The sequence below is a fragment of the Dasypus novemcinctus genome, chromosome 26 (assembly GCF_030445035.2).
Source record: "Dasypus novemcinctus isolate mDasNov1 chromosome 26, mDasNov1.1.hap2, whole genome shotgun sequence".
NCBI classification, from domain to species: domain Eukaryota; kingdom Metazoa; phylum Chordata; class Mammalia; order Cingulata; family Dasypodidae; genus Dasypus; species Dasypus novemcinctus.
In genome coordinates, this window is record NC_080698.1 from 19,076,335 (window position 1) to 19,103,941 (window position 27,607).

Consider the following 27,607-nt stretch of genomic DNA (forward strand, 5'->3'; position numbering starts at 1 on the left):
GTTGTTCCAATAGACCTTATCTCCTGGTAGACTGGCGAGCATCACATCTGAGCCGGCCTGGCTGACAGGAGAAGGCCCCACGTACACTGCTGTCACCCCAGTGGGCAGCTGTCTGGAGACTGGCGTGACCCTGGCCAGTAGCTCCCCATCTTTGTCCACCTGCTGTTTTTAACTCTGAGGGCTGGGAATGTTTTCTGTGATGAAAATTCTGGGGCCCTTCAAAGTGGGAATGGTGAGACTGGGAATGGCTAGAGGTCCCTGCCCAGTGCCTAGAAATTCTATCAGTCCACAATAAGGTAGGGAGCCTGGGCTGGTTGGGGCCTGGTTTTAGAGAATTTTCTTTCTCTTAACTTATAAATTTCAGTCTATTTTAGTGTTTTGATTTCCCTAGCCATCTTTTATTTCAGTATTGTAAAGCCAGATGCAAGTTTTGTTTTTCCTTCTCCCAGTCTTCATATAGGGGTTTTGTTGGGACATGACACAGAAAGAGAATTACTGTTGGCCCTTTATCCCAGGTACAAGCGTATGGACCAGGTTTGGAGAAATCTGGGTGCATCGTCAACCAGCTGGCTGAGTTCACTGTGGATCCTAAGGATGCTGGAAGAGCTCCCTTAAAGATATTTGCTCAAGTAAGTTTCTGGGGGTCACCTGTGTAGGTAAATGTTCAGGTAATTGGTGGGTGACAAGGTCTCTCAGAATAATGGCAATTTACTCAGGCCCTCTTATCCAGTTTCCTCCACCACACATCGGAATAATAAGAATATTTGTCTCTTGGGGTTCTGTGAGGATTAAATGAGATTCCAACATATGTAGCACAGCAGGGTGCTTTTATCACCATAATGATTTGTGTTCCGTGGAAACCGAGGCTTAACTGTTACCCTATCATGTCTCTTGATGCTAAGTAAGAGAGAAGCTACTTAGGCCATGATAGAGGAAAGTGTAGAAGCAAGGCTTTTTTTTCCCCCTATGCTTATATAACCTAATTTAATTTGGCCAAAGGATTTAAATGCAAGAATTGAAATTAGGAAGTCTTGAGTGGCCATGGCTTTCTTCTTGGCCATTCACTCCTTTTTTTTTTTTTTAAGATTTATTTTTTTTTTATTTCTCTATCCCCCACCCCAGTTATCTGTTGTTTGTGTCCATTTGCTGTGTGTTCTTCTGTGTCCGCTTGGAATTTTGTCAATGGCACCCAGAATCTGTGTCTCGTTTTGTTGCGTCATCTTGTTTTGTCAGCTCTCCGTGTGTGCAGTGCCATTCCTGGGCAGGCTGCACTTTCTTTCGCGCTGGGCGGCTCTCCTTAGAGGGCGCACTCCTTGTGCGCGGGGCTGCCCTACGTGGGGGGCACCCCTGCGTGGCTTGGCACTACTTGTGTGCATCAGCACTGTGCGTGGGCCAGCTCCATACGGGTCAGGTGGCCCTCGGTTTGAACCCTGGACCTCCCATGTGGTAGGCGGATGCTCTATCCATTGGGCCAAATCTGCTTTCTGCCATTCGCTCTTTAGAAAAGGAAACGGATTTTCCCACCTGTTGTCGTCGTACTGTGAGAAAGTGGCGCATCGTAGTTGTTCAGTGAAGTTGTGTTGGGTGGATGAGTAGTGACTGGGCCGTCTGGGGAGGCTGCAGCGCCCCTCTCTGAAGACAGCGTGGGGCCGGCTCTTTCCTAGCCTCTGCTCTCTTGCAGGATGGGGAAGGGCAGCCCATTGACATCCAGATGAAGAGCCGGATGGACGGCACGTACGCCTGCTCGTACACCCCGGGGAAGCCCATCAAGCACACCATTGCCGTTGTCTGGGGCGGCGTGAACATCCCTCACAGCCCCTTCCGGGTAGGTCAGGAGGCCGAGTCCTGGCTGTTGAATGACAAAGCCCCGTCCTGGGGCAAGCCTTGGGGCCCCATGCTTGCTGGCTGAAGTAGAAATAAACCCGTGGAAAGAACCTTTCCTTGATAGCCTTGAAGGATGGCTGGTGGGGGGACTGAAGGGCCAGCTGCTCTAGATCACCCACAGGAACTGTTTCTACCAGTGTTTTCTACCAGTGCTGTATGGGGTAGGAGAACTTGAAAGCAGCTCTCTCCATGTCCTCTCTAGGTCAACATTGGGCAAGGAAGCCATCCCCAGAGGGTCAAAGTGTTCGGGCCAGGTGTGGAGAGAAGTGGCCTGAAGGCGAATGAGCCCACGCACTTCACAGTGGACTGTACCGAGGCTGGGGAAGGTGAGACAGGCTTCAGTTAACAGAGTCATTGTCGCGGGAGCTCTTTTCCTAACATTTCGAGGGCATTGGACTTTAAGCCCAGAAGTAGTTCATCTGGATAGGTGCTTGTCCATCTAATGAGCATCTGTGTCAGCGACTTGGTGACATTTTTACTTATCCTCTGTCCCCTCCCTAAAACCCTGCTTTCCCACCATCCCTTTCTCAGGTCTACTCCTGGAAGCGTCCTAATTGCTTTCCTTGGAGAGTTAGCCTGGGCTGGAGGTGACTGCCTGGGACATGCTGTTTCTTGTATACCGGTGCTAATGAGCTGTTCTGTTCCAGGTGATGTCAGTGTTGGCATTAAGTGTGACGCACGGGTGTTAAGTGAGGATGAAGAGGACGTGGATTTCGATATTATTCACAATGCCAATGACACGTTTACCGTCAAATATGTGCCTCCCGCCGCTGGGCGATACACTATCAAAGTTCTCTTTGCCTCTCAGGTTTGTGTTTGGGCATGGGAGGAGGCGTGGGGAGCAGGCCTGGCTTCTTTGAGGCCACCTGTGTGCTTATCTCCCTTTTGTTGTTTTACCAACAGGAAAGGCATCTTGAGAACTCTGCCCCATAGCTTTCCTTCTAAGAGGTCCTTAAAACTAAGAAGGAAAAAACCCACAGAACTCTAGGATTACCACTTTCTAAGAAAAGTGAGGGAGTGTATTCAGTGGTTACAAGCAGGGACTCTGGAAAGAGACAGGTTTATTATAAATGTTAGCTAAGTTTTTATTTTTTTATTTAAATAGGAGGTACTGGGGATTGAATCCAGGACCTCATATATATGAAGCAGGTGCTCAACCACCGAGCTACACCTGCTCCACAAACTTTAGCGCAACTTTTGATTAAACTTTAGTTAACTTCGGGTGGGTTCTACTTTGATCTCTTAAAAGCGATGGCTTTGCCCTTAAACTTTATAGGGAAAGGAATTTTGAACTTTAAGCTAGAGTTCATGTTTGCATGTGATAGTGAAGATAATGGTGAGCAGTGCCCTCAAATGGGGAGTAATGGAATCCTGATGATTAAAATGAGCCTCACATAAAATTAGGAACCTCAGGAGAACGTGCTGTACCTGAAGGGAATCTTTGAGTCAACTTCATCCCGTCAATTAACCTGCCTTTATTCTGACAACCTGCAACTTTCTTTTTGAGGAATTGTAATCATTCTCTTCCTGTTCAATTCCCTGTGTTCCCCAAACCTTAGCCCTCAGCTGTTGCTGGAAGATGTTTCCTTCCCCCAGACCCATACCCGGTTATCGTTTTCGGTTTTACTCTTAGGTATTTTTCTATCCTAAGTACTTTACGTTTGGTGTGAAAGGCTGAGAGTTGTTAGATTTGCTTGTGGAAAACCTCCCTTTGGCTCTGCGGAAAACGGGTCAGAGCCTGTGATTTCGGGGGTCCAGGTATTATAAAGTGAGCTGCGGTGGCCCTTGTCCAATGGTGTGGTGTGAAGGTTAGGTTGTGGGGGCCTGAGCCCTGGGGACAAGTTTGCTCGCCTCCCTCCACAGTTTGAGTTGTGTTCAGCTTTCCCCCTTCATTTGGACAGAAGGCTAAGCTCTGGCAGTCGCTGCTGGGGCTTTCCTGTTGAGACAGTCTCTCTGCTACAGGAAATCCCCACCAGCCCTTTCAGAGTCAAAGTCGACCCTTCCCACGATGCCAGCAAAGTGAGGGCGGAAGGCCCGGGCCTCAGCAAAGCAGGTAAGATGGCGTGCGAGCCGGGCTGTCCCGAGAGCCCCCAGGCCTGTGAGGGTGGGGGGGTTGGGTCCAGAACTCATCTCCGTCAGAGGCAGGCGTTGTGTGGGTGCTCCACTTGAGCCATGGCCGTGCCCCCTCCTGCCTGAGCTGTGGGCAGTGGCTGAGAGCCAGCCCCGGTACCGGCTGCCCTGGTGGCGCTGGTGCAGTCGAACCCGTCAGACTGGTTGTAAAAGTAAAACCACTCCGCGGGGCCTGCCTCCTCACTTCATGGCATGTCCTTCCAGGTGTGGAAAACGGGAAACCGACCCACTTCACTGTCTACACCAAAGGGGCTGGGAAAGCCCCTCTCGACGTGCAGTTCAGCAGCCCCCTTCCTGGTGACGCGGTGAAGGACTTCGATGTCATCGACAATTATGACTACTCCCACACCGTTAAATACACACCTGTCCAGCAGGTAGGGGCCTCCGCCGGCCGCGGCCCGGCCCTGTCCGCTCAGCCGGGTGTTGCGAGGGGTGGAATACCCGCTCTGGCTGTTGGAAGCGCCCCCTGTGGAGACAGCAGGCCGTCTGCTGTGAACCTCCGGGTGCTGACAGTAAGCCTGGCTGGTTCCAGCAGCGCGGCCTGTGGGGCTCAAGCCCACGCGGTTCCACTGCCAAACAGGCTGGGAAGCCCGCCCCGCATCTCCCCACCCCAGACCTCCCGCCTCCGTTTTGGGCTTTATGGGAGAAACCCAGAGTTCTTCAACGATTCTGTCTTCCTCACAGACCCACAGACTCACTCTCAGCTCTTCACCAGCTACCATTTCAGCCTTTCATTTCTTGCTGGTGGTGAAGGAACTGACACCCCTTCACTTTTCCCACTGGCCCTTGAGCGTCCGTTGACCCTTTTACAAGGTGCTGTGTGGGGCCTTTGAGGAAAACCTCCTCAGCTCCTGGTCTTTGAGGCTAGAAATAGTGTTCCCCCTTTACAAAATGTGGGAACACAGGCGGACTCTTACCCTTCACAATGGTTTGTTCTGATTATTTTAGGCAAAAAGGGCTTGGGAAGCTACCTCCCTGATCATGTTTAGTTATTTAAAGCTTTGTTTTCCTTGATGTTCACATATCTAGGATATGGGGGACAGATACCCTGGCAGAAGAGCCTGGCTCTTACACTTATGCATAGTGTTCTAAACTGTCCTTCCAAACTTCTGAGATGCCTTCATTCTTTTTTTTTTTTTTTTTTTTTTTTTTTTTTAAAGATTTATCTTTATTTATTTAATTCCCCTCCCTTCCCCTGGTTGTCTGTTTTCTGTGTCTTTTTGCTGCGTCTTGTTTTCTTTTGTCCGCTTCTGTTGTCGTCAGCGGCACGGGAAGTGTGGGCGGCGCCATTCCTCGGCAGGCTGCTCCCTCCTTTGCGCTGGGCGGCTCTCCTTATGGGTGCACTCCTTGCGCGTGGGGCTCCCCTACGCGGGGGACACCCCTGTGTAGCACAGCACTCCTTGCGCGCATCAGCACTGCGCATGGGCCAGCTCCACACGGGTCAAGGAGGCCCGGGGCTTGAACCACGGACCTCCCATGTGGTAGACGGACGCCCTAACCACTGGGCCAAAGTCCGTTTCCCAGATGCCTTCATTCTTGAAGAAAAGAGCCCCCCTGTGTGAGAGGCGCCATTTGTAGGAAAGGAAGCTGGTGCTTTCTACAGAAGCATCCTCAAGGGCGGGAGTCCTGGCAAGAGTCACGTGGGGAAGAGGAGGGGCCTGTGAGGATGAGGGGGTCTCGGAGATGGCCCTCTGCTCTACCTGGGGCTGCAATTCTGAGGAGAGGGAGTCTTCACTATGGGAACTTGCCTGGTGGTGGGAGGGGTTTTCTGGGGCGTGGACTTTGTATGCCACAGTGAACCTGCCCTCTTATCTTCAGACTTGGCTCTTCCTGTGCTTTTTCCTCCTGCGAAGGGCTTCATTTATTAGTCACTAGTTATTTTTGCAATTAGAATAGCCTTTTCTCACCAGGCAGCTCAGTGATGATAAGTAGGTAATTATTTTTCATGCTGATGGTTCTGAGGTTAGTGGGCGACTTACCCCTGGATGCATCAGCTCGACATGCTCTTTGTTAAATAATCACATTTTTGTGCAAGTGCCAATTTCCGCATTCCTTCGGAGAAGTTACCAGAAAGCTGTGGCCATGCGTGCTGACCAAGGTCACGAGGTCATAGCCTCTTCCATAAACACTTCACAACATTTGCTTTCTCCCAAATCCGTAGACTTTTTTTGTGTTAGAAAGTGAGTTGCAGACATAAGTACAGTATCTGCATCTGACCAGCATCCCCGGAAAGGACTTCAGAACCTGCTGTCCTGGACGCCCCAGCTGCCAGTGGAGGCAGAGGTAGAGGTTGGAAGCGCAAGTCCTGTTTTTTCTGAAGTATGCTAGAGTGGGAGGTTACTTCAGAGTCATCCCAAGGTCAAGTTTATCTATTTAGTTCTGATAGCAGCTAGTCTGCGGACTGTTGGCAGGCTCAGTAGCCTCTGCAGAGTTGTTTGTCAGAATGCTGCCTGCGATAAGTGCCAGGAGCCTCACCGAGTCTTTTTTTTTTTTTTATTTTTTATTTAATTCCCCTCCCCTCCCCCGGTTGTCTGTTTTCTGTGTCTTTTTGCTGCGTCTTGTTTCTTTGTCCGCTTCTGTTATCAGCGGCACAGGAAGTGTGGGCGGCGCCATTCCTCGGCAGGCTGCTCCCTCCTTCGCGCTGGGCGGCTCTCCTTATGGGTGCACTCCTTGCGCGTGGGGCTCCCCTACGCGAGGGACACCCCTGTATGGCACGGCACTCCTTGCGCGCATCGGCACTGCGCATGGGCCAGCTCCACATGGGTCAAGGAGGCCCGGGGATTGAACCGCGGGCCTCCCATGTGGTAGACGGACGCCCTAACCACTGGGCCAAAGTCCGTTTCCCCCTCACCAAGTCTTGGTGCCAAATGTTTCCTTTAGTGCAAATGTCTTTCCTGGTGTCTCTTGGGTCCCTTTTGTTGTTTGTTGTTAAAGGGAGGTTTATTGTCTCATAACTTGGGCAACTTGTACTTCTGCATATGGCAGAGAAATCAGATGAAATCTCTCCTCTTGGGGTGTGCGCTCCTCAAGGACAGACTACCGTGCCCGATGTATCTCTCCATCCCTAGCCCCAAGCACCTGGCCCAGCGGGCGCAGGTCTTCCTATGGACTTGGGGGCCGCATGAGTGAATGAGCGAAGCAGGGCCTCCATGCACAAGCAGGGACAGCTCCAAACGCGGTTACCTCGTGGATGAGTGGGTACATCCTCACTCTCCCCGAACTCTCTTTTCTGATAAGCAGCTAAAAGCTCAAGATCCGGCTAAATAAACGTGCCCTGTAGCCTGTGCTCTTGGATATGTATAAGAGGCCTGGGTCAGCCCAGGGCACCGTACTCTTAGCGTGCTTGTTGAGCCAACGCCCATGGGCACACCTTCTTGCCGTGTTTTTAGGGAATAACAGGCTGGATCGTCCCAGAAATGCAGCTGCCTGGCGTGTGTGGAGGCGTAGGTGGGCCCTGGCGCAGGTGATGCAGCCCGAGTGCTGTGAGAAGGCTGCCTCTCCACCCACTGGAGCAGAGGCGCCTGGTTGCTGGCTCCTGCCACACTCCCTGGCACTTGCCCTTTCCCTCAGGGCCCGCGGGCAACAGCGTGCAGGTGCTCCTGGAGGCTGCTGGTTGGCGCTGCCAGTTCTCGCCCCGCCCCAGCCCGAGTAGGGCTTCATGTGGTCAGAGCTCTCCTTGGAGGAGTGGGCTCGTGGGCTGGGGTTGAGGGCCCTCCACGGTTCAGATAAAGGCTCGACTCTGTAGAAGGGAAACCATGCTCTGCCAGTTTCCCTGAGACCTTTGCCTTCTGCACCGTTGGTTGTAGCCTCAAGGACTTAAGTTCTTGTCCCAAGGCCTCACCCCGCACCCCCAGCCGAGCAGTGTTTAGTTTAAAGTTTGTGGCAGAAGCCCCGGGACGCACTGGGTCAGGAACTGCCGGCAGCCGGAAACGCCACATCCTCCTGGGGAGACTTTGGGAAACCTGTGAGCTCACTGGCCCCACGCGATGACGGTCCCTGCCTGAAGTGTGGTAAATGCTGGTGGCCGCGGCTGCTCACAGTGGGCTCTGGAGGAGAGGGGCCCATGGGTGGCTCTCTGTCCCATCCTCACCTGAGCTGCCAAGGTCTCGGGTACGTGTGTCCTGCCGTGTAAGACTAAGGTCTCAGAGGCATGGAGGCCGGAGAATGCAAGTGTCCTGCAGGCAGCGAAGGCTTTGGGGACACGCCCGCAGTCACCAAGGCCTTCCTCGCTTTGTGGTCCTCGGAGGGGAACGTGGAGTCCATTCCTTAGCTGGTGGCCCCAGAGGAAACCTCAGCGTGTTACAGACATCGTGGCGGTAAATCACTCTGATTTCTTCCTCCCCTTGTTTTAGGCTATTTAAGAGAGAGTTAACTTCCTATCTGAATCTCTTGCATTGTTCTACAAAAGGAAATGAGAAAATACTTGCTTTTATGGGATGGGTGGGCTTAGCTGTTAGAGGAGTTCTCTATCTCCTTTGGCACTTCAGGGACATGGTCAGAAAACTCACCCCAGCTGATGGGGGTGGTCGGGATGAGGGGTGTTCGCCAGGACCCCTGCCCAGCCGTGCAGCCTAGCCTGCCAGGAGGTAGGGGCTTGTGGGGCAAATGGAGTCTCAGGAAGAGTTGGCATGCTGGGGGTGCTGCGGTGGTGGAAGTCACAAATTAGTGCCTGTCTGAAACACGTTACAAGGAGACCTCTCGTGTCCCTTGCCTGGCTCTCAGCTCTGCCCTCTATTTCACCTTGAAATGTTACACCCCTGAGGGGACCGGTCGGTTTTGTGTACGGTGCTAATAAATCCTGGAAAATCAATCCTTCCCCCTCCATTGATACAACCCATTTTTTTGGAGGGGGGTCCCCACTCCCCCACCCCCTTATTACAAAAGGAACATGAGAAAATAGACATGGGCCAAAAGCTGCGTCCATCCAACCCTTGATCGGGGGTGGCTTTAGCAGGGGCTGAGTGCAGTGAGCCTGCTGGATGCTCGGGCTTGAGCGTTTCTCCCTCCACCTTCCTTCCCTTCCACGTCCTCTAAGCTGGGGCATCTTAATCGACCGAGACAGCCGTGCTCTCAGGGAGCTGTGGTTTGGGTGGAGGGGACTCAGGCACCTGCGGAGAGAGAGCAGACGGCAAGCAGGGCCAGGACTGGCCAGAAGAGCAGCGGTGGCCCGTGCGCCGTTCATGCCACTGAGGCAGCCCGCCAGCCCACGGGCACGTTCCAGCCTTGCACCTGCAACTTCCCTTCCCTTGGTCTAGACACAGAGTTCAGCTGCTGTGCTGTGCCCTTGGTCAAGCACAGTGCGATTCCCGGAATGTAATAAAAACGATCCTGTCCCTTTAGAGGCCACCAGCCCCAGCTACTTTATCCATGGCCAGGGTGGGCTGTGTACTGTGTGCTGGGTGGGGAGGTGGGGTGGCAGAGCAGCTGCAAACTCAGGTTTGGGTGCCATGGGTGTGTAACTTGGCTCTATGCTGCTACGCTACTCAGCAGTGTGACTCAGGACAAGTGACTTGACCTCTCTGAGCCATAGTTTCTTCTCTCGGGGAATGGGGGCGTTGGTGGGGACTACCTCTTAGGAGAGTTTTGAGATGGGATTGAGGAAATGTGTAAAAGTAAGCAGTAAATGCTCATTAACTTGTCTTTATTATTATTAGCTGCTCTTATTATATTTAATTTCTCTGTCATTCTTGCCACATGGCCAGAAAACTTAGTGACATGTGGCTTAGATGCTTCCCGATAGTGTTAAGGACGCTGTTTCTTGGAAGAATGGAAGATTCTGGAGGACAGGTTTAAGCACCAGGTTAAACGTCCAAGTTTCCAAAGGCTCACTGGGATTTCCCTCTCATTCCAGGGCAATATGCAGGTTCTGGTGACGTACGGTGGCGACCCCATCCCCAAAAGCCCTTTCACTGTGGGCGTTGCTGCACCACTGGATCTGAGCAAGATAAAAATCAACGGGCTGGAAAACAGTAAGTATGTGACGGGAGGGGTGACAGGTCATGGAAGACCACCAAGCGGGGCTGGCACTTAAATTTCCTTCACAGGCCGAATTCAGAGAAGCAAAGTCTCCAGAATATGCGCTTGGACAGACCTGGGTTCCGTAGGGTCAGGCTGTGGGATCGCTCTGTGGCCCTCCCTGCACATAGCCTCAGTGGTCTCCTTCATCTGCAGGTGGGGTAGGATTTGGGATGGTGGCCAGTGGCACGCTCATGGTAATTAAATAAACTAAGAATTCGGGGCCAGGCGCGCCGTCAGCCCTCAGTAACTGCTAGCATCCCAGTGAGGAGTTTTCATTGCAAAGAGAGTTGGGCCACGTCTGCTTTTGGGTGGGTGGGTGGGTGGGGGCTTCCACGGTGCCCGCTGTCCTTGGCCGACTGAATCCACGTTCAGGTTGACAGTCAGGCATGAAAGCCAGCTCCCTGCCCCTCAGGGGCCGCAGCTGCAATGCCCCCCCCCCATCTGATGTTCCCCCAGCCTGTGAGGGGTGTCATTAATGCAAGCTCACTTCCTTTATTTTAAAATAAATTTTGTTTAATTATGGAAAATTTAAAATGTACAAGAGTAGAGAGAGTAGTATCCTGCGAATACTTCACGTAGTCATCACTCAGCTTCAGAAGCTCAACCTATGCTTGTAAAATTAATTTTTATTACATAAGGCACGCATAAATCCACTTCTTAAAGAAACATTACAATTAAGATTAAATTCCCCTTTGAGCATCACTTCTCCCCCTCTCTAGAGTTCACCAGAGTTCTCAGTTCGGTTTCTCTCCTATCCTGCCAGACCTTTCCCCTTGTCTCTTCACGTCCATGTGCCAGTGGCAGCCCTTGGCAACGTGCACACTACCCTGTCCTGTCCCTGCATCTTCAGCCTGGCGGGGCATCAAGGCAGTCACGCCCTGGCCGGCGTGGTTGCCCTGTGCTCCCGTGGTTTCCGGGCCCCTGGGGCTGGGGAGGTCTCCAGGAAGCAGGTGAGGCCAGCTCCCACCCACTTCCGGAGGCTGGGGAGCAAGAGCTCCGTCTTGACTTTCATCCCTGGGAGCAGCCAGCTCTGGGTGTGTGACCCGTCTCCATCCAGCCCGTTGATGTGCCTTGTCACTCCTTTCTCCAAGACACAAGGGCTTCGACTCCAGGACAGGAAAAGCACCAATTAGGAAAAGCCTCCTTCCATCGGGATGTGGAGCTTCGAGCCTCTTGCTTAGTGGTTCACAAGTGTTCGTTTTGGCAGGCCCTGTATTGCTCCAGAGGCAATATTTCTCTGGATTGTGGTAGGGCCTTGTGTTCCCAGGGCTTTTGTTTTTGTTCTAAGTCCTTTCCCTGTTTTTGTCAAATATAGACACGGGTTTCCTGTGACCCAACTCTGCAAAATGTTTCAGAAATCAGTACAGTTCAGAGAGTCAGTTCTCAGAACTTAATTTCTGTGCCCCTGCGTCTGCCAGCTCTGTGACTTTTGCCTTCCTTGGGGGAGGGAGGGACCATAGGGTTGAATTTGCTGCCAAGAATCAGATAATAAAATATTGGATTATGGGGTTCTTTTGAAATAAAGTTACCACCAAAAGAAAGCAAAATAAAGAGGAGAGCATCAGAAAAATAAATTTTGGGGTTAGATATATTTAGGCTTGAGTCTCAGCTTTGTTGCTTGCTCAATGTACCACCCGGATGTTAATTAGTTAATTTCTTTGCAGTTTTCCCATCTGTTTTAGTCAGCCAAAGGGGTGCAGATGCAAAATACCCGAAACTGGCTGGTTTTTATAAAGGGTATGTATTTGGGGTAGGAGCTTACAGATATACCAGACCATAAAGCAAAGTTACTTTCCTCACCAAAGTCTATTTCCACATATTGGAGCAAGAAGACTGCCAACTTCTGTGAGTGTTCAGGCTTCCTGGGTTCCTCCCTTCCGTGTCTTGCTTCTCTCTGGGCTCAGGGTTCCTCTCTCCCTGGTACTGGCTTCTCTTTCCTCTGTGTCCTTACTTCCCCGGGCACTGTCTTAAGGCTTCAGCATCAAACTCCAACATCAAAAACCCTCAGCTCTGTCCTTTGCCATGCCTTTTATCTGTGAGTCCCACCACCAAGGGGTGGGGACTCAACGCCCTAATGATGTGGCCCAATCAAAGCCCCAATCATAACTTAATCATGCCCAGTAATAGACCAGATTACAAACATAAACTAGTATCTATTTTTTGAATTCATAACCTTGTCAAATTGCTATACCATCTCATAAAGTAACTGGCTAATAATAAATACTCCATAGAGTTGTGGTGAAATTTAAAGGGGATTGTGTGTTGTACAGGACCTCACTCATGCCTGGCCTCCAAAAAGCATTCAGTCACCCTCAATGCACGTGACCCTCGTTCAGTGCTGTGCATATCGTCATTAACTAACCAGCTAGTTACTGTTCTTGTTACAGCTGTTACTGAGGCTGCTGTGCTGATTATACTCAGTCTTGCTACTTGTCCTCTGCATCAACCACTACCTATTGGAGAGAGAAAAATCTCCCAGGAGCCGTTCCCCTGCTCTCTGCTTTTCGCTGCTGTCGGGGGCCAGCTCATGAATTTGGCTTGTTCCCCTTTACTAGGAGTCGAAGTTGGAAAGGATCAGGAGTTTGCCATTGACACCAGGGGGGCCGGCGGCCAGGGGAAGCTGGACGTGACGATCCTGAGCCCCTCGCGGAAGGTGGTGCCGTGCCTGGTGGCACCCGTGTCCGGCCGGGAGAGCAGCACGGCCAAGTTCATCCCTCGGGAGGAGGGGCTCTACGCGGTGGACGTGACCTACGACGGGCACCCCCTGCCCGGGAGCCCCTACGCGGTGGAGGCCTCCCTGCCACCAGATCCCACCAAGGTCAGGCCCAACGCCGGACGACTCAGAGCAGTTCCTTTTAGTTGTAGAACTTGCCCCATTCTGGTAAAACAACACCATAGTCGTCCTCTGCTCCTGCCTTGAAGAGACCTTTTTTTAAAAATTGTAGTAACATATATACCATAAAACTTATCACTTTAACCATTTTTAAGGGCACGGTTAGTGACATTAATTACGTTTACACTGCTGTGTGACCGTCACCACCCGATGGTACCAACAGAATCCGTTTAACTCCCCTCCCCCACACCCCAGCCCCTGGTCATCTGAAATCTTCTTTCTGTCAGTATGAATTTGCTTGTATAAGTGTTTTATGTGAGTGGGATCATACAGGATTTGTCCTTTTGTGCCTGGCTTCTTCCCCTCGGCATCACGGCTTCACGATTCAGCCTTGTGTTATCAGAACAACACGCCTTTCTGTGGATGAATAGTATTCCATACCACGTTTTGTTTCTCCTTTCATCTGGCAATGGACCCCTGAGTTGCTTCCACATCTTGGCTATTGTGAATCATGCTGCTCTGGACACTGAGATAGAAGTATCTTTTTGAGTTGCAAAGACCTATTGAAAACTCTCGCGACAGAAGCCAGTTTGCTTTGGCCAGCAGGCGTTCTCCCTGCTGTGGTTCAGTGTGAAGAGGGAGAACCTGGTCCCCTGGGCAGCTGGCTCACAGCCCTGCTCCTCCTCTCACTCTGAGACTGTGGTGAAGGCCACCCCTTCCCCTTCACTTCTAAAGTTGTTGGCCCAATAATGGTATCTGCATCAAAGCCATAAGAGGAAGTAGTGAGATAGTGAATGACTTCCAGCACTCAGCTCAGCCTACACGAGGTGGTAGCGCTCGAACGACCCGAGGCCCATGGGGGCTGCTGTGCAAGTGCTCAACCCCGGACACCCAGATGTGTGTGGTGGACTGGCCTCTGGTCTCCCACCCTAGCCCCGTGGTTCAGAAGGCACGTCATGGCAGGAGAAAAGAGCCATGGCGGGGTTTCCAGCTCAACTCCTGCTCCCGTGCTTATAGGGCCACACCTCTCTACTGCACGTGTGAGGTGCAGGGTAGACCCCAGGGAGAAGGACCCCTGTATTGAGATGCAGTTTAGTGCTTGTCTTAGTTTTCCAGGGCTGCGCTAACAAATGCCACACGTGGGCTGGCTTAAACATAGGAATTTATTGTCTCGCAGTTCTGGAGGCTACAAGTGAAAAATCAAGATGCCAGCCTTACATGCTTTCTCTAGGTTCTGTCGTGTTCAGTTGGTAGCTCACGGGCGGTCTATAACTCACCCTGCCTCCGTCACGTGGCTCGCGTGCGCGCTTTCTCTGGCCGTCTCCCCCTACTGTTTCCAGATTTCCTCTGTTTTTAAAGATCCAGTCACAATGGATCAAAGCCCCCACCAGCCCCGTTTGGCCTCGCCTTAACCCACAGTGTCCCTGTGATCCTGTTTACAAGTGGGCTCACCTCACAGGACGGGGGCTCAGGACCTGGGGCTGGGCTTCAGTCCCCAACAGCGGTCACTGCAGGCCGGGGCGTTGATAGCCGTGCTGGCTGAGGAGCGAAACCAGCGCCAGGCAGGAGCTCACTTTTTACTTTTTTTCAAACAGGTGAAGGCCCACGGGCCTGGGCTTAAAGGTGGCGTTGTGGGCAAACCCGCCAAATTCACCATCGACACCAAAGGAGCCGGGACTGGAGGTTTGGGCCTCACGGTGGAAGGTCCCTGTGAGGCCAAAATCGAGTGCTCCGACAACGGCGACGGGACCTGCTCCGTGTCTTACCTCCCCACGAAGCCCGGGGAGTACTTCGTCAACATTCTCTTCGAAGAGGTCCACATTCCTGGGTCTCCGTTCAAAGCCGACATCCAGATGCCTTTCGACCCCTCAAAGGTCGTGGCGTCGGGACCCGGGCTCGAGCGCGGGAAAGTGGGCGAGGCCGGGCTGGTCAGCGTCGACTGCTCGGAGGCGGGTCCCGGGGCGCTGGGCCTGGAGGCCGTGTCAGACTCGGGGGCGAAGGCCGAAGTGCGAGTCCAGAACAACAAGGACGGCACCTTCGCGGTGACCTACGTGCCGCTGACCGCCGGCATGTACACGCTGACCATGAAGTACGGCGGGGAGCTGGTGCCACACTTCCCCGCCCGCGTCAGGGTGGAGCCCGCGGTGGACACCAGCAGGGTCAAGGTCTTTGGGCCAGGAATAGAAGGAAAAGGTGGGTTTCATCAGAGAGAGGGAGACTGGGGAGGTAGCCTGGGATTTAAGGGCTACCAGAAACTCACTGACCAGGAGCTGCCAGTTCTGGTGCTCCCGGGGCCCAGCGGGGAGAAGGAGAGGCTCGTGTGGCCCCTGGCAGGGAGTCGTGGGGAGGGGACCGGAGCGGAGGGTGGGCACGGCTGTTTCCAAGAGGCTGTGCCACGGCCCAACGCCTGCCGCCTCTTTCTCTGGGGCGCAGACTTGTCAGCACATTTTCCCTTCCTTCTGGAGAAGCCAGAAATGTCGATTTTTATGTGATAACTCGATGTATTTAATTGTTGGCACTTAAATGAGAAGAGTTAAAAGGCAGGCCTGGCTAACACGGCGCAGGCCTCGGAGCGGGTCGCTCTTCCCACTTTACCTTGTCCTGGATCCCCACCTTTGTCCCAAGAAATGTGCAGGTGGTTGTGTTGTCCCTTGGCCTAAACCACACAGGCTGTTTTGCAGGGGTCCCTGGGGGTGTGCGTATAACATTACTGACCTTAAGAGTCAGGCCGAGCAGTCATCTGCTGTCGCCAGAATCGGACTCGAGTGTGTTCTCTCAAGCCAAGAAGCTGTCCTCGCCTGGCCGCTGGGTCTGAGGTGTCACGCCCTCCCTTTGTGTTTGGTTGCCGTGCAGATGTGTTTCGTGAGGCCACCACCGACTTCACGGTCGACTCTCGGCCCCTGACCCAGGTTGGGGGGGACCACATCAAGGCGCACATTGCCAACCCCTCAGGGGCTTCCACCGAGTGCTTCGTCAGGGACAACGCCGACGGGACCTACCAGGTGGAGTACACGCCCTTCGAGAAAGGTGAGTGGCCCTCGCCTTGGACGGGACCCACATTCTGGGCCCCGTGTGCACGGCCTGTGTCCGCGGAGCCACGAGCAAGGCGACGACGAGTCGCGGCCGCCACTCCCCGGCCGAGCCGCCCGCCGTTCAGTGCCTGGCCGCTGTCCCTGCCGTGGGACTGTTGTGCCAGGGTTGGCCTCAGCCTGATCTGAGCAGACTCTGGGGTAAAGTCATGGCACCCTGCTCTTCTGTGCAATGTTTTTTACATATTTCTTACCTGAACCTTAAGGATTATAAACCATTTTTGCCTAGAACAGAAAAGCACAAAGAAAAAAAGCAAAAACGTCATATAGCCCCATTACCAGGCTCTATAATCCCTATTAATATGCTGGTGTAGATGTTTTCAGCCTTTTTGTAGACCTATGTCTCTGTATTTCATCGGTTTACCTTTGTCTTTTGGTTAATGGCTGGATGAAGTTTTCCCAAATCAGGATAGCACTGACTTGAATATAGCCTTGGTGATATTTGCCTTTGTAGGGTCCTGTGAGGGGGGTGGGCTGTGGGACTGCCAAGTGAACTGACTGCATAAACAGGTTTTTTGTTGTTTTTTAATTCAGATCATACCAACCTTGCCGTTCTTTAGCCTGTTCTTTTCAAAATACAGAATGGCATGCAGACTTGAGTGCTAGAGAAAACCCTGGAGTAGAGTGACATTTCCCACAAACAGGTGGCTCGGGTGCAAATAGCACGTGTTTGTGTTTTGCCCAGGCCTCCATGTGGTGGAGGTGACATACGACGATGTGCCCATCCCAAACAGTCCCTTCAAAGTGGCAGTAACCGAAGGCTGCCAGCCATCTCGGGTTCAAGCCCACGGACCTGGACTGAAAGAGGCCTTTACCAACAAACCCAATGTCTTCACCGTCGTTACTAGGTAGGCAAGGCTCTGGGGTCTATGTGTTGACTCCCTGAAAGGAATAAACCTCGCAGTCTGACTGCTCAAGTTTTATGGGTGTACCCAACACATGTGTTGTACTCTCCCAACTTTTGCTAAGAGGCAATTTTCCCCTAGATGTGTGTGGGTTTTCCTTCTTTAGAAACGTATCTTACAGAGAAAGATCAAGTAGAGCTAAAAAGATATTAAAAAGCATTTGATTATAGTCATAAAACTGCTTATCAAACCACAAGAGTACATGGAAACTCCTTAACCTGATAATGTAGAGAAATATATTGCCAACCTCATATTTAAGTGAAACATTAGAATGGGTTGCAAGGCATGTACCTGTATTGTACTTGAGATCCCAGCCCATGCAGTTAGATTAAAAAAAAAAAAGGTAAGCATGCCAAAGGGAATGGGGGGTCAAATTATCATGTTTTGTATTACAGTATTGGAAAAATTCCCTGTGTGACATTGTTGTCACAGTAGTTTAATTGCGTCAGCTAAGTGGAATTGATTCTACAAGGATTTTAAATGAATTGGGCACTAAGCAAACGAGCATGAATCATGTACCACTTGGCCTTCTTTTCCATGCTTTCCAGAGGAGCAGGAATTGGTGGGCTTGGCATAACTGTGGAAGGACCGTCGGAGTCAAAGATAAACTGCAGGGACAACAAAGACGGCAGCTGCAGTGCTGAGTACATCCCTTTTGCTCCAGGGGATTATGACGTTAATATCACATATGGAGGAGCCCACATCCCTGGTAAGCTGTGCCTTGGAGAAGAACCCAAAGGGTGATTGGTTTTGCCTGAAAGCAAGTTTGATTTTGCTTATTGCCTTGAGTGGGAAAACAGTCTGATATTTGCTGTAGCTGCAAAGGGAGAATTTTCCTTAGGCCTGCATCTCCAAGAATATTCTGACTCCCCATAGGACCAGTAATATTTGATCCATGAATAAGTTGGTGCTTTTTTTTTAACATGGCAGAAAGCTTTGGCTTTGAGTTCTGAGGGGAAATGATTGTTTCCATGTTGGAGACATAGTTCTTGACACAATTAAGGGAAAACTGGTTCTTTACAAAGTCGAAAGTCTCCATGTTGTATTTTCTTTGGTTCTTACTCAATGTGTTTTGTTTTCTTATTTTCCATGGGCAGTTTTGATGGCCAATAAAGACACACAAACTCAACTTTTTGTTTATTTATTTCTTTTCTATTGAATGATGTTTTGCCCACTTACTGCAAAACTGGGTTTATCAACCTCAGCACTGTTTTCCTTTTGAGCAGGACAGTTCTTTGCATGGGCTGTCTGTGCTTGGCAGCTATTCAGCAGTTTTCCTGGTTTCTACCCACTACATGCCGGTAGCACTCACCCACCCAGCCAGAAATGCATCCAGATATTTCCAGATGTGCCTGGGGGTAAAACCATCCTAGGATTGGGAACCCCTTTTTCAGGTGTGGCGAGAAGGGCAGAGCCCAGCCTTGGAGCTGGAGGAGCCTTGAGTGGGTCGTTGTTGTTTTTCCCTGAGGCGGAGGGGCAGGTAGAGGAGCTTTCCAGATTTCTAGATTGGCCCACTGACCTCACACCTTCCTGGTTCTGCCCACTCTTTCCCTCTTACCACATGCAAGTGTGCACACATACATTCTTTCTCACACTCATCAGAAAGCATTAACATTCAACTCAAATTATTTCTACTCAAATGTTAATTTAAGGTTTACTTCATTTCAAGTGACAGGTTTTCCCCTCAAACATGTCCTTGTAGCCCATTCAAGATATATGTATTTTACATTCCTGTAGTTGCTAAGTCTAGTGGAATCCAGCCATGGGCAAGGCAGGCAAAGCCCCTGCCCTCAGGAAGCTTACTGTTTGATATTCATGCAGCTAAAACTTGTGATAATGCTCTAAAGAAGGACAGCAGAGTGCAGTGACAGAATACAGAGTGGCAGGTACTTTTTGGAGTTTTGCAATTCTGCAGTGCTTGTGATGGGAGAGTGTAGTAGGCTTTTCTGAGCAGAAATGGCAGGTGGCCTAGACCAGGCAGTCGGCGGTGGAGACGACCATCCTATGGTTGTGGAGGCAACAACGCTGTTGACTCTCCTGAGAAAGTCTGGTGGGTGCCGTCAGCTCAGGAATTCCCCTGTAGAAGAGGGTGAGAGTTTGGACCCCTGTGGCTGACCTGCAAGCTTCAGGCAAATGGCCATCTTTGAGCATAACAACAGAAAGAGACTAGTTTGGGGTTTTCCCAGCATATGCAGATGGTGCCTCTTTATGTTTCAGGCTCTGTTGCTTCCTGAAGCGAACTGCCAGCTTCTCGTGAACTCCAGAACTTTCCAGGCAGAGGCATTTAGTAAAGTGTTTGTTGGTTGTCTTAGTGTTAGACTTCAGAGCCAACACATGAGAAACTGCCGATTTACTTTCATGGGCATTCTGGGTGGTTAAATATTAGCTCAGTTTTTCTTGGCCTGGTGCAAACCCATGGTGGGGTTACTTTAACAAGGTATCTTGTCTTCTCCTTAATGATGTATTGGTTTCCTCTGGTGGCCAGCTGTGGTCTGTTGGTGGTGGCTGTCTAGACCATTGAGATTCAGAACATATCAGGAAGAAGGGCTGCCTGTGATCGATTGATGATGTCTGCCCAGGGCATGGAACTAGGGGAATGACAGATAATCTTGGTACTTGCTAGTTTGTACCTAACTTTTTCTTGCCATTGCTTGTTGGTTCTTAGCTGCCTTTGTGCTAAGTTTAGACAACTTCCAGTGAAGACTCTGACATGGACTAGACATTGGCCTCAGAGATAGTCCATGGCCGTTACCTGTTGACATTGACATTCTCACTGTCACTCCATAAAATAAAGGTCCCTTTTGTTTCACTAAACCAGAATGGGGAGCAGTGCTTGTCTGTCAGGTTCCACCATTTATTTCATTCAGCTGGAAAACTAGATGCTGTGGACCTCTATGAAGCCCAGTTGTTAGAAAGTTAGGGTCTTGGTTTTTCATGTGGTCTTTGTTATTTATCACTCCTAATTCTAGAAGGTATAGAGATGCAGAGCAGAGAGACCTCAGCTTCCTTAACATATGTCATTAACTTTTCCAGACTTCATGGGTAGACCAGGAGGCCTTAATGCTGTGTGCAGCAGGAGGTGTGTTTAGCTCCTTGGCAATGAATTTGGCAACCTGAGGCATCAGGCTGGGGATAATAGGGTTCCTGTTTGGACTCACTTCTGGGGAGGTCTTATTTGGTCCAGTCCATGAGGGTCCCTGGATTAGCCTTTGTTTCTCTAGTTAGTGCTTCTCTTGCAAATCTCTCTCCCTGCATTCTCCATGTTTTATTGGTCTTTAAAATTGACATCCGTAGAGGGCCAGAGACCCCATGTCTCTGTGGGGTCAGCCATGCAGTGGGACCAAGGATTACGCTGTAGGGAGAAACAGGCCTTCACCCAACGTCCAGGGAACTAGGAAGGCCCTGTGTGGTTGGCAGGGTTCCAGGAGGTCCTCGGGAGCCACTGCTGGGAGGAGGTTTTGAGCAGGGCCCTCCCCCCCCTCCAGTTCTCTCTGCCCCCTCCTCCCACCACTCAGCTTCCTCTTTCTGTTTCTTCAGCAGCCCATCTTCTCCCTCACCTCCAGACCTTTGTATGTTCTGCCCTTTGCCTGAAGCACCTCTCTCCCTGCTGCCCTAGGGTGAATCTGTTCACACTCCAGGCTCAGCTTAGATGTTCTAGGAAGCTCTCTCTGGTCTCCCATAGACCAGGCAGGTTGGTTATGCCTAGTATACCTGCCAGCCTGTGTTATGGCTTGTTTGCCTCTTCTTCCTGTGGACTATGGGTTCCTGGAGCACCTGGCACCATGTCTGCACGTGACTGTGGGAAATGAGTGGACACGTGTGTCATATGCAGCAAGGCAGGAGGCGCTGACTGAAGTCGAGGTCCCAGGAGCGGCAGAGTGACCCCGCACACCTGAGGTGGGACTCTGGCTGCTGGGTGGGCTGTGCTCAGAATCCCATGACCTCTTTTCCAGGCAGCCCCTTCAGGGTTCCTGTGAAGGATGTTGTGGACCCCAGCAAGGTCAAGATCGCCGGCCCCGGGGTGGGCTCGGGTGTTCGAGCCCACATCCAGCAGTCCTTCACGGTGGACAGCAGCAAGGCCGGCCTGGCCCCCCTGGAAGTGCGGGTCCTAGGCCCACGGGGTGAGTGTGTGTCCTGCTTTCTGCTGACGTTCACCTGACTGGGTGGGCAGCCGTGACGCAGAGCGGCTACTGGGCTTTTGAGCTTGGTCTTGAACTAAAAACCAAATCTCTTAAGTTACTTTATTGCTCCATATTCTAGTTAAATAGTAAAAGTGCCATCAGCAGGTAGGCCTTTTATTTCTCCAGTGGTCTGTCTTCTCCCATGTGATAATGGAGCCCTAAACTTCTTCTTAAATTACTTTCTTAAAAGTTGCTTAATGAAGCAAGTAGTGTTTGGGCTGATACGTCATCCTGTTCCGACTGCTTCACAGTGTGTTCCTGCACTTGGGAAATGACTGGTGGGGCCAGGGTCTGGATTTGGATGGGTGGGGGGATCAGGGTAGTACCTCTTGGGGAAGCTTTGGTGCTTTCATGGCACATAACCCAGAAACTCTGGAAATGGCAGCTGCTCGGCCCCCACATGGCAGGCAGCTTTGTCACTGTCCCAGCCACCTAGAGTGTGTCTCTTGGGGAATGGGCTTTGTTGGCAATTTGGCCCACCCAGTTGGCAGCCTGGAATTCAGGTTTGGCAAAGTGAGTAGGCCATTTTGGGACAAAGTGAAGTGTGTTGAAACTTGTCTTTTTTGGTAAGAACCACATTGCCTTTTCCAGCATTTAAAATGTGCTGTTATCGCGCATGTGAAATACTCTGCCTAATTTCTTAAATCTGGATTTTCCCCCAGTGATGTGTACCTGACTTCACAGGAGTGAAGTGGGAGTTTCTTTCTTTGAAAAAGAACCTTTTCCTAATGAGGTTCAAGGGCTATGCCCTTTTGAAGCTCAGGGCAGAATTGGTTTGGGGAAAATGAGATCATGGGACTGGAATCTGATTCTGTAAAATCACCGAGTTCCAAGATCTCTGCGTGTGAAAGAGAGGAGGAGGTGGGGCGAGACACCCTTTACTAGATGCCTGCCTCTAGTATGGAGGACTCTCAAGTAACAGCCTTTTAATTTTAGCTGATGAGGTGGATTCCCAGTCATGGCGCAGCCCCTTGAAAGCCATTTCAGAGTTCTTTAAAGGGGACCCGAAGGGTGACTTTATGGAGACAGGTTTGCAATTTCTTAATGGCTGCTGCTTTAAATTACATCACCTGAATGTCTCTTGCTGTCTCTAAAAGTGGCTTGGACCTGGCTCGTCTGCTTTGCTAAATGAGCATGCCATGCTTTGATTAACCTACCCTGCAGTTGACCCACCCTTGACTTTCTCTTTCAGAATTGGGATCTGAAATCTACGAACCCAATGCATGCCTTGATTATGCTTAAAAATAATCTCTAACCGTTCCCCTCCTCCTCTTCCTCCCCCTTGCCCTTCCCTTCCCCTTCCCCTTCCCCATGAGAGTAACACCCTCCCCTGCCCTGCACTCTATAGCTCAGAGTGGTCTTTGCTCTAGGGTGGCCTTAAGGCTTGACTGGCCAGCCCATTGGTGAATTCTCACAGGTCAGAGTTCTGGACTCTTCGGCCCTTTCTCAGCTGTAAAGTTGTCAAATCCTAAGCATCCCTAACAAGTTTAAGAAGACACAGCATGTCTCTAATATGCATCCTCACCACCTGCCCTTCGATATAGCAAACGGTGGGCAGTCTCCTTAATTATGCTGTAGGGCAAACCGAGTGACCTTTAGCCAACACAAAACTGAAGTTGTCTTGAGGGGTCATTTCTGCAACCATGCCTCTGGGATCTTGTTGCGCTGTGATTCCTTAGGCCTGTGATTATGGCCTGCTTGCTTTGTGTTGCTCATCAGTGGAGTCCAGTAGTGCTTGGGGATGGATGTGATCCCCTTTCAAACTCAGGCTGAGTGAAGAGGAGTCCAAGCAAGTCCTCAGACCTCTCGTCTCTGTCCTCAGGCCTGGTGGAGCCGGTGACCGTGGTGGACAATGGGGATGGCACACACACGGTGACCTACACTCCGTCCCAGGAGGGGCCTTACATGGTCTCAGTCAAATACGCTGATGAGGAGATCCCTCGCAGGTGAGCTCCTAACTCTTGGGGAAGGGTGTCCAAACCGGCCTTGAACCAGCCCTCTGCAGGCCAGCACTGTTCTGGGGTACTCCCTCCCTCCCTCCTTCCCATTCATCATTCCAACCATCTGTCCATCCATCCATCCATCCATCCATCCATCCATCTGTCCAATCGTCAAGATTGACCGAGAGGGAAACGGACTTGGCCCAGTGGTTAGGGCTTCCGTCTACCACATGGGAGGTCCGCGGTTCAAACCCCAGGCCTCCTTGACCCGTGTGGAGCTGGCCCATGCGCAGTGCTGATGCACGCAAGGAGTGCCCTGCCACGCAGGGGTGTCCCCCGCGTAGGGGAGCCCCACGCGCAAGGAGTGCGCCCATAAGGAGAGCCGCCCAGCGCGAAAGAAAGAGCAGCCTGCCCAGGAATGGCGCCGCCCACACTTCCCGTGCCACTGACAACAGAAGCGGACAAAGAAACAAGACGCAGCAAATAGACACAGAGAACACACAACCGGGGGAGGGGGGAGATTAAATAAAATAAATAAATCTTTAAAAAAAAAAAAAAGATTGACCAAGAGCCTGTGTGCTCTGCACAGGTGTTAGGATGCGGTAGCCTAGAAGTGTGAAGCTCCTGCTCCTGCTCTCACCTTCTTTAATTGAAAGGTGGGCTGAAATGAAGGAGTTTTAGGAATCTTTGAAGAAACAAGGAATATATAACCAGAAGCTTCTGGTTGGTGATCCTACAAGTAGCTTTCTGGTTAGCTCAAAGGTTTTTCCTTCTTTACTTGAGGGTTTGGTTGGTAGTAGCCTTCCCAGAAGGTGTTTGGTAGAAACCTTGTTCCTTGATGATATTACTCTGAGAAATGTTACATAAGCCCTTCACCTCGCAGAGCACCTTCCACATGTTTGTGATAATTCCCCTTAAGATAAAAAAGTTTCATCCACATCTCCAATATCCACGTTTCATATAGAGATGTACATATAGCTCTAGCTATATAAAAATATATAGTTTATAAATTTCTTGGGAAACGGACTTTGGCCCAGTGGTTAGGGCGTCCGTCTACCATATGGGAGGTCCGCGGTTCAAACCCTGGGCCTCCTTGACCCGTGTGGAGCTGGCCATGCGCAGTGCTGATGCGCGCAAGGAGTGCCGTGCCACGCAAGGATGTCCCCCGCGTGGGGGAGCCCCACGCGCAAGGAGTGCGCCCGTGAGAAGAGCCGCCCAGCGTGAAAAGAAAGTGCAGCCTGCCCAGGAATGGCGCCGCCCACACTTCCCGTGCCGCTGACGACAACAGAAGCGGACAAAGAAACAAGACGCAGCAAATAGACACCAAGAACAGACAACCAGGGGAGGGGGGGAAATTAAATAAATAAATAAATCTTTAAAAAAAATAAAAAATAAAAAAAATAAATTTCTTACTTTACTAATAGATCACTTACCTCTTAAAATATGTTAGAAATAGAAAATAAAAAAGATTAAAAAATACTCCCTTTCCATTTTAGTGACTGTTGTCCTAGCATAACAAAATTGTGTGAGGTATGTTTAACCCCATGTTTCCCAAACTAATTTGGGAGCCCTTGTCATCCCAACTGCATCCCATGGAATGCACTTGGCGCAGAGCCCGCCTATTATAAGACGGTTACTTCCTCGTGGTGTAAACTTGGGCTGGGCCTAAGGCACGTGAATGAACATGCCGTCTCCTCTGCTGTAGAAATCCCCTTCAGCCCCAGCCTCTGGGGAGACAGGACAGGTGTAGCTGGGCTGTTGTGTGTCCTTACTGGCCTGTGTGTCTCTCAAGCCCCTTTAAGGTCAAGGTCCTGCCCACATACGATGCCAGCAAAGTGACCGCCAGTGGCCCTGGCCTCAGTTCCTACGGCGTGCCTGCCAGTCTGCCCGTGGAGTTTGCCATCGATGCCAGAGATGCGGGGGAAGGCCTTCTTGCTGTTCAGATAACGGTAATTTTGAGTTTTGTGCTGGAGTCAGATAGTCACTAGCAGGACCTGATTTCCTCGCCAGTTTCTGACTTGATACCAATGTCTGTTAGATTTTCCCATCAGAGATGCCCACCTGAGAGGGCTGAGGCTCTAGCTCCAAGCACCAGGCTTTGGTGCCTCTCATGGTTTTGCTTTCTATTGTATCTGTTCCTCTTTTTTTCTTTTAAAATATTTGAAATTACTCATTGGGCCCGTGAGGTCCAAGTTCTGCTGCCGTCACAGTAAACTCCGAAACCCCTAGCGTCCTCTCTCTCGTACCAAGCCCAGGGGCCCGCCGCCACCTGGGCGATCGTGGTCCGCCCGGGAAGCAGGCGCCATCTCTTACACCGCTCTCCTGGCGTGCGGCTTCTGTCCTTGAGGTCTCCTCATGGACCACCACGAGGGTGTTGGCCTGGCAGGACAGGAGGAGGAAAGAAGGCCGGAGGGGAACGGGGACCTGATGCTGCCTGGGAAGAATTCCACTTCCCCCCTTTAGCTGGGAGGCCGTCGGAGGCCGTCAGAGGCCGCGTGGCTGCGTGGCCGCACCTAGCGAGCAGGGATGTTCCTGGCGCAGTGCGCCTCGCTGAGAATCAGGGTCCTGTTCCCAAAGAGGAAGGGAGCGTGGGGGGGTGTGCGCTAGCAGGAGCTTCCGCCGCCCGTGCCTCCCTGCATTCCCATGGAGCTGCAGCAGAAACGCCGCGCATTCCTCCCCTTGACGGAAAGGGTGCTGAGGACTGACTCTGGCCATCGTGCTGGCGAAGGATCTGTTGCCATCTTCTCTCCCTACCAAGAAAAAAAAAGACTCTTTTCAGCCGTCAAACCATCAAGTCTCTCTTTTTAAAAAATTATTTATTTAAAAAAATTTTTTTTCTCTCTCTCTTTTTTTTAAAGTGTTACATTAAAAAAATATGAGGTCCCCATATAACTCCCACCCCCCTCACCCCGCTCCTCCCACATTCATAACCTCTTTCATCATCGTGGGACATTCATTGCACTCAGTGAATACATTTTGGAGCACTGCTGCACCGCATGTATAGTGGTTTACGTTATAGTTTACACTCTCCCCCAGTCCACCATTAATTCTCAATGAACAAAATGTGTCAAGGTTTTCCATGAGTGGTTTCTGGTCGTAACCTCCTGAATAGCATTTCTCTGTGATCCACAGGACCAAGAAGGAAAACCCAAAAGAGCCATTGTCCATGACAATAAAGACGGCACATACGCTGTCACCTACATCCCCGATAAGACTGGGCGCTATTCGATCGGGGTCACCTACGGCGGGGACGATATCCCATTTTCTCCTTATCGCATCCGGGCCACACAGACGGGTGACGCCAGCAAGTGCTTGGCCACAGGTGAGTGCACAGTAGCCTCAGGGCAGGAGTTGGGACTCGGGGGTCAGAAAGGGTGGGCTAGCCCTTCTCTGCCACACAGTTGCTGTGTGATCTGGGCCAGTGTGATCCAGCCTCTCTGAGCTTTGGTCAGTCTTAGGTCAGAGATCTATTTGGGGAATATTCAGATTCCAGAAACTCTTCTGAGGATCAGAGACTTTCATGTGATTATTGTGAAGAGTAGACGAGGTTAGGAATAAAAAATGTCGGGCGCAGTGTTGTGCACATGGTAGCTATTGTAATACTTTTGAGGTGGGTACTTGGTTGAGAGCTCAGCTACGATGGCAAGTCCCTCATGAAAAGCAGCCCATTCCTGCCTTCCTGAGGAGAAGGTGTAGTCATTCAGGAGCATGTTGGGCCAGCATTAGAGAAGCACAGTGAGGGATAAGGTTTGTCCTCAGCACCAGGCCCTTCTGCCTAGGCCCCCAGGACATTTTCACGACTGTTAGCACCATTCCTTCCATTTTCTAAGCCATGACAGTAGTTCCTTCGGTTTCTGAAAACAGCTCGCACGTCTGTGATGCTGCTTCAGTAGATTTCAAAACACAAGTCCCCATCACTGAAACAAAGCAGATTTGCTTTCTTTAAACAGAGAAACTAACTATAGGCCTACCCTGGATGTGCTCTGCTCTTCTCCCAGCTCAGCCTGTTCTGAAAGGAGAACATCATCTGGCTTTCAGGGCAAAGTTGTAAATCACCCAGCTTGGCCTTATTTGGCTCAGAAACAGAAATTCTGTAATGCTGGCCAGTCCACGGCCTTCTAGGTCTGTGTTGCTGCCAGTGACAAACTGGATGGCCTTTGCTAAGCGGGGAGAGCGTGTCGGCTCTGGGCAGGGCTCCCTCCCGCCCAAGGCCCCGTCCCTCCCCAGCTCAGGTGGGATCCTGTGGCGTCCTCCGCGCAGCCTGGGGCTTCCAGGGGCCGTCGCTCCTCTGTTCTCTGTTGCTTCTCCATAATTTGCTTATTTGTGCCAATGTGCTTTTAGTTCACACTCTCGTGCACTCCCTGCTGCTGCATGAATCCTGTGTAAAGGGGTGCCATGCGTCAGAGAGGAGGAGAGATCGCTCACTCGTTACTCAGGGAAGGGTCTAAGTCTCCCCTAACCACGAGTGCCCATCCTTCAGAATTTTTTAATTCAGGGAGCCCTTTATCAGTGTGGCAACCCTGGGAGGTAAATTCTTAGAACCTTTTCGTAGATGTGCTGCTGGGCACTTCTGAAGAACGATTGCCTAGTCCTCCGTAGCATTTCCACGGCGGGTTGCTCTGTCAAC

General features: G+C 51.2%; 1 protein-coding gene across 6 annotated transcripts in view; it reads left to right on the forward strand.

Moving 5' to 3' along the window:
• FLNB (filamin B) overlaps positions 1–27,607 on the forward strand; it is a 141,231-nt gene that overhangs the window by 81,020 nt on the left and 32,604 nt on the right. For 3 of the 6 annotated variants that reach the window (XM_004450702.5, XM_004450703.5, XM_004450704.5), the window contains exons 13-29: positions 516–629; positions 1,682–1,825; positions 2,087–2,210; positions 2,532–2,692; positions 3,847–3,937; positions 4,219–4,388; positions 9,866–9,983; positions 12,588–12,850; positions 14,461–15,058; positions 15,719–15,892; positions 16,640–16,802; positions 17,408–17,568; positions 20,813–20,980; positions 21,977–22,069; positions 22,863–22,986; positions 24,773–24,929; positions 26,113–26,302. In XM_004450702.5, coding sequence (XP_004450759.1) covers positions 516–629; positions 1,682–1,825; positions 2,087–2,210; positions 2,532–2,692; positions 3,847–3,937; positions 4,219–4,388; positions 9,866–9,983; positions 12,588–12,850; positions 14,461–15,058; positions 15,719–15,892; positions 16,640–16,802; positions 17,408–17,568; positions 20,813–20,980; positions 21,977–22,069; positions 22,863–22,986; positions 24,773–24,929; positions 26,113–26,302 — 3,013 coding nt within the window. The remainder of the gene's footprint in view (positions 1–515; positions 630–1,681; positions 1,826–2,086; positions 2,211–2,531; positions 2,693–3,846; positions 3,938–4,218; positions 4,389–9,865; positions 9,984–12,587; positions 12,851–14,460; positions 15,059–15,718; positions 15,893–16,639; positions 16,803–17,407; positions 17,569–20,812; positions 20,981–21,976; positions 22,070–22,862; positions 22,987–24,772; positions 24,930–26,112; positions 26,303–27,607) is intronic. The other 3 variants (XM_004450707.5, XM_004450705.5, XM_004450706.5) reach the window with 1 other exon arrangement.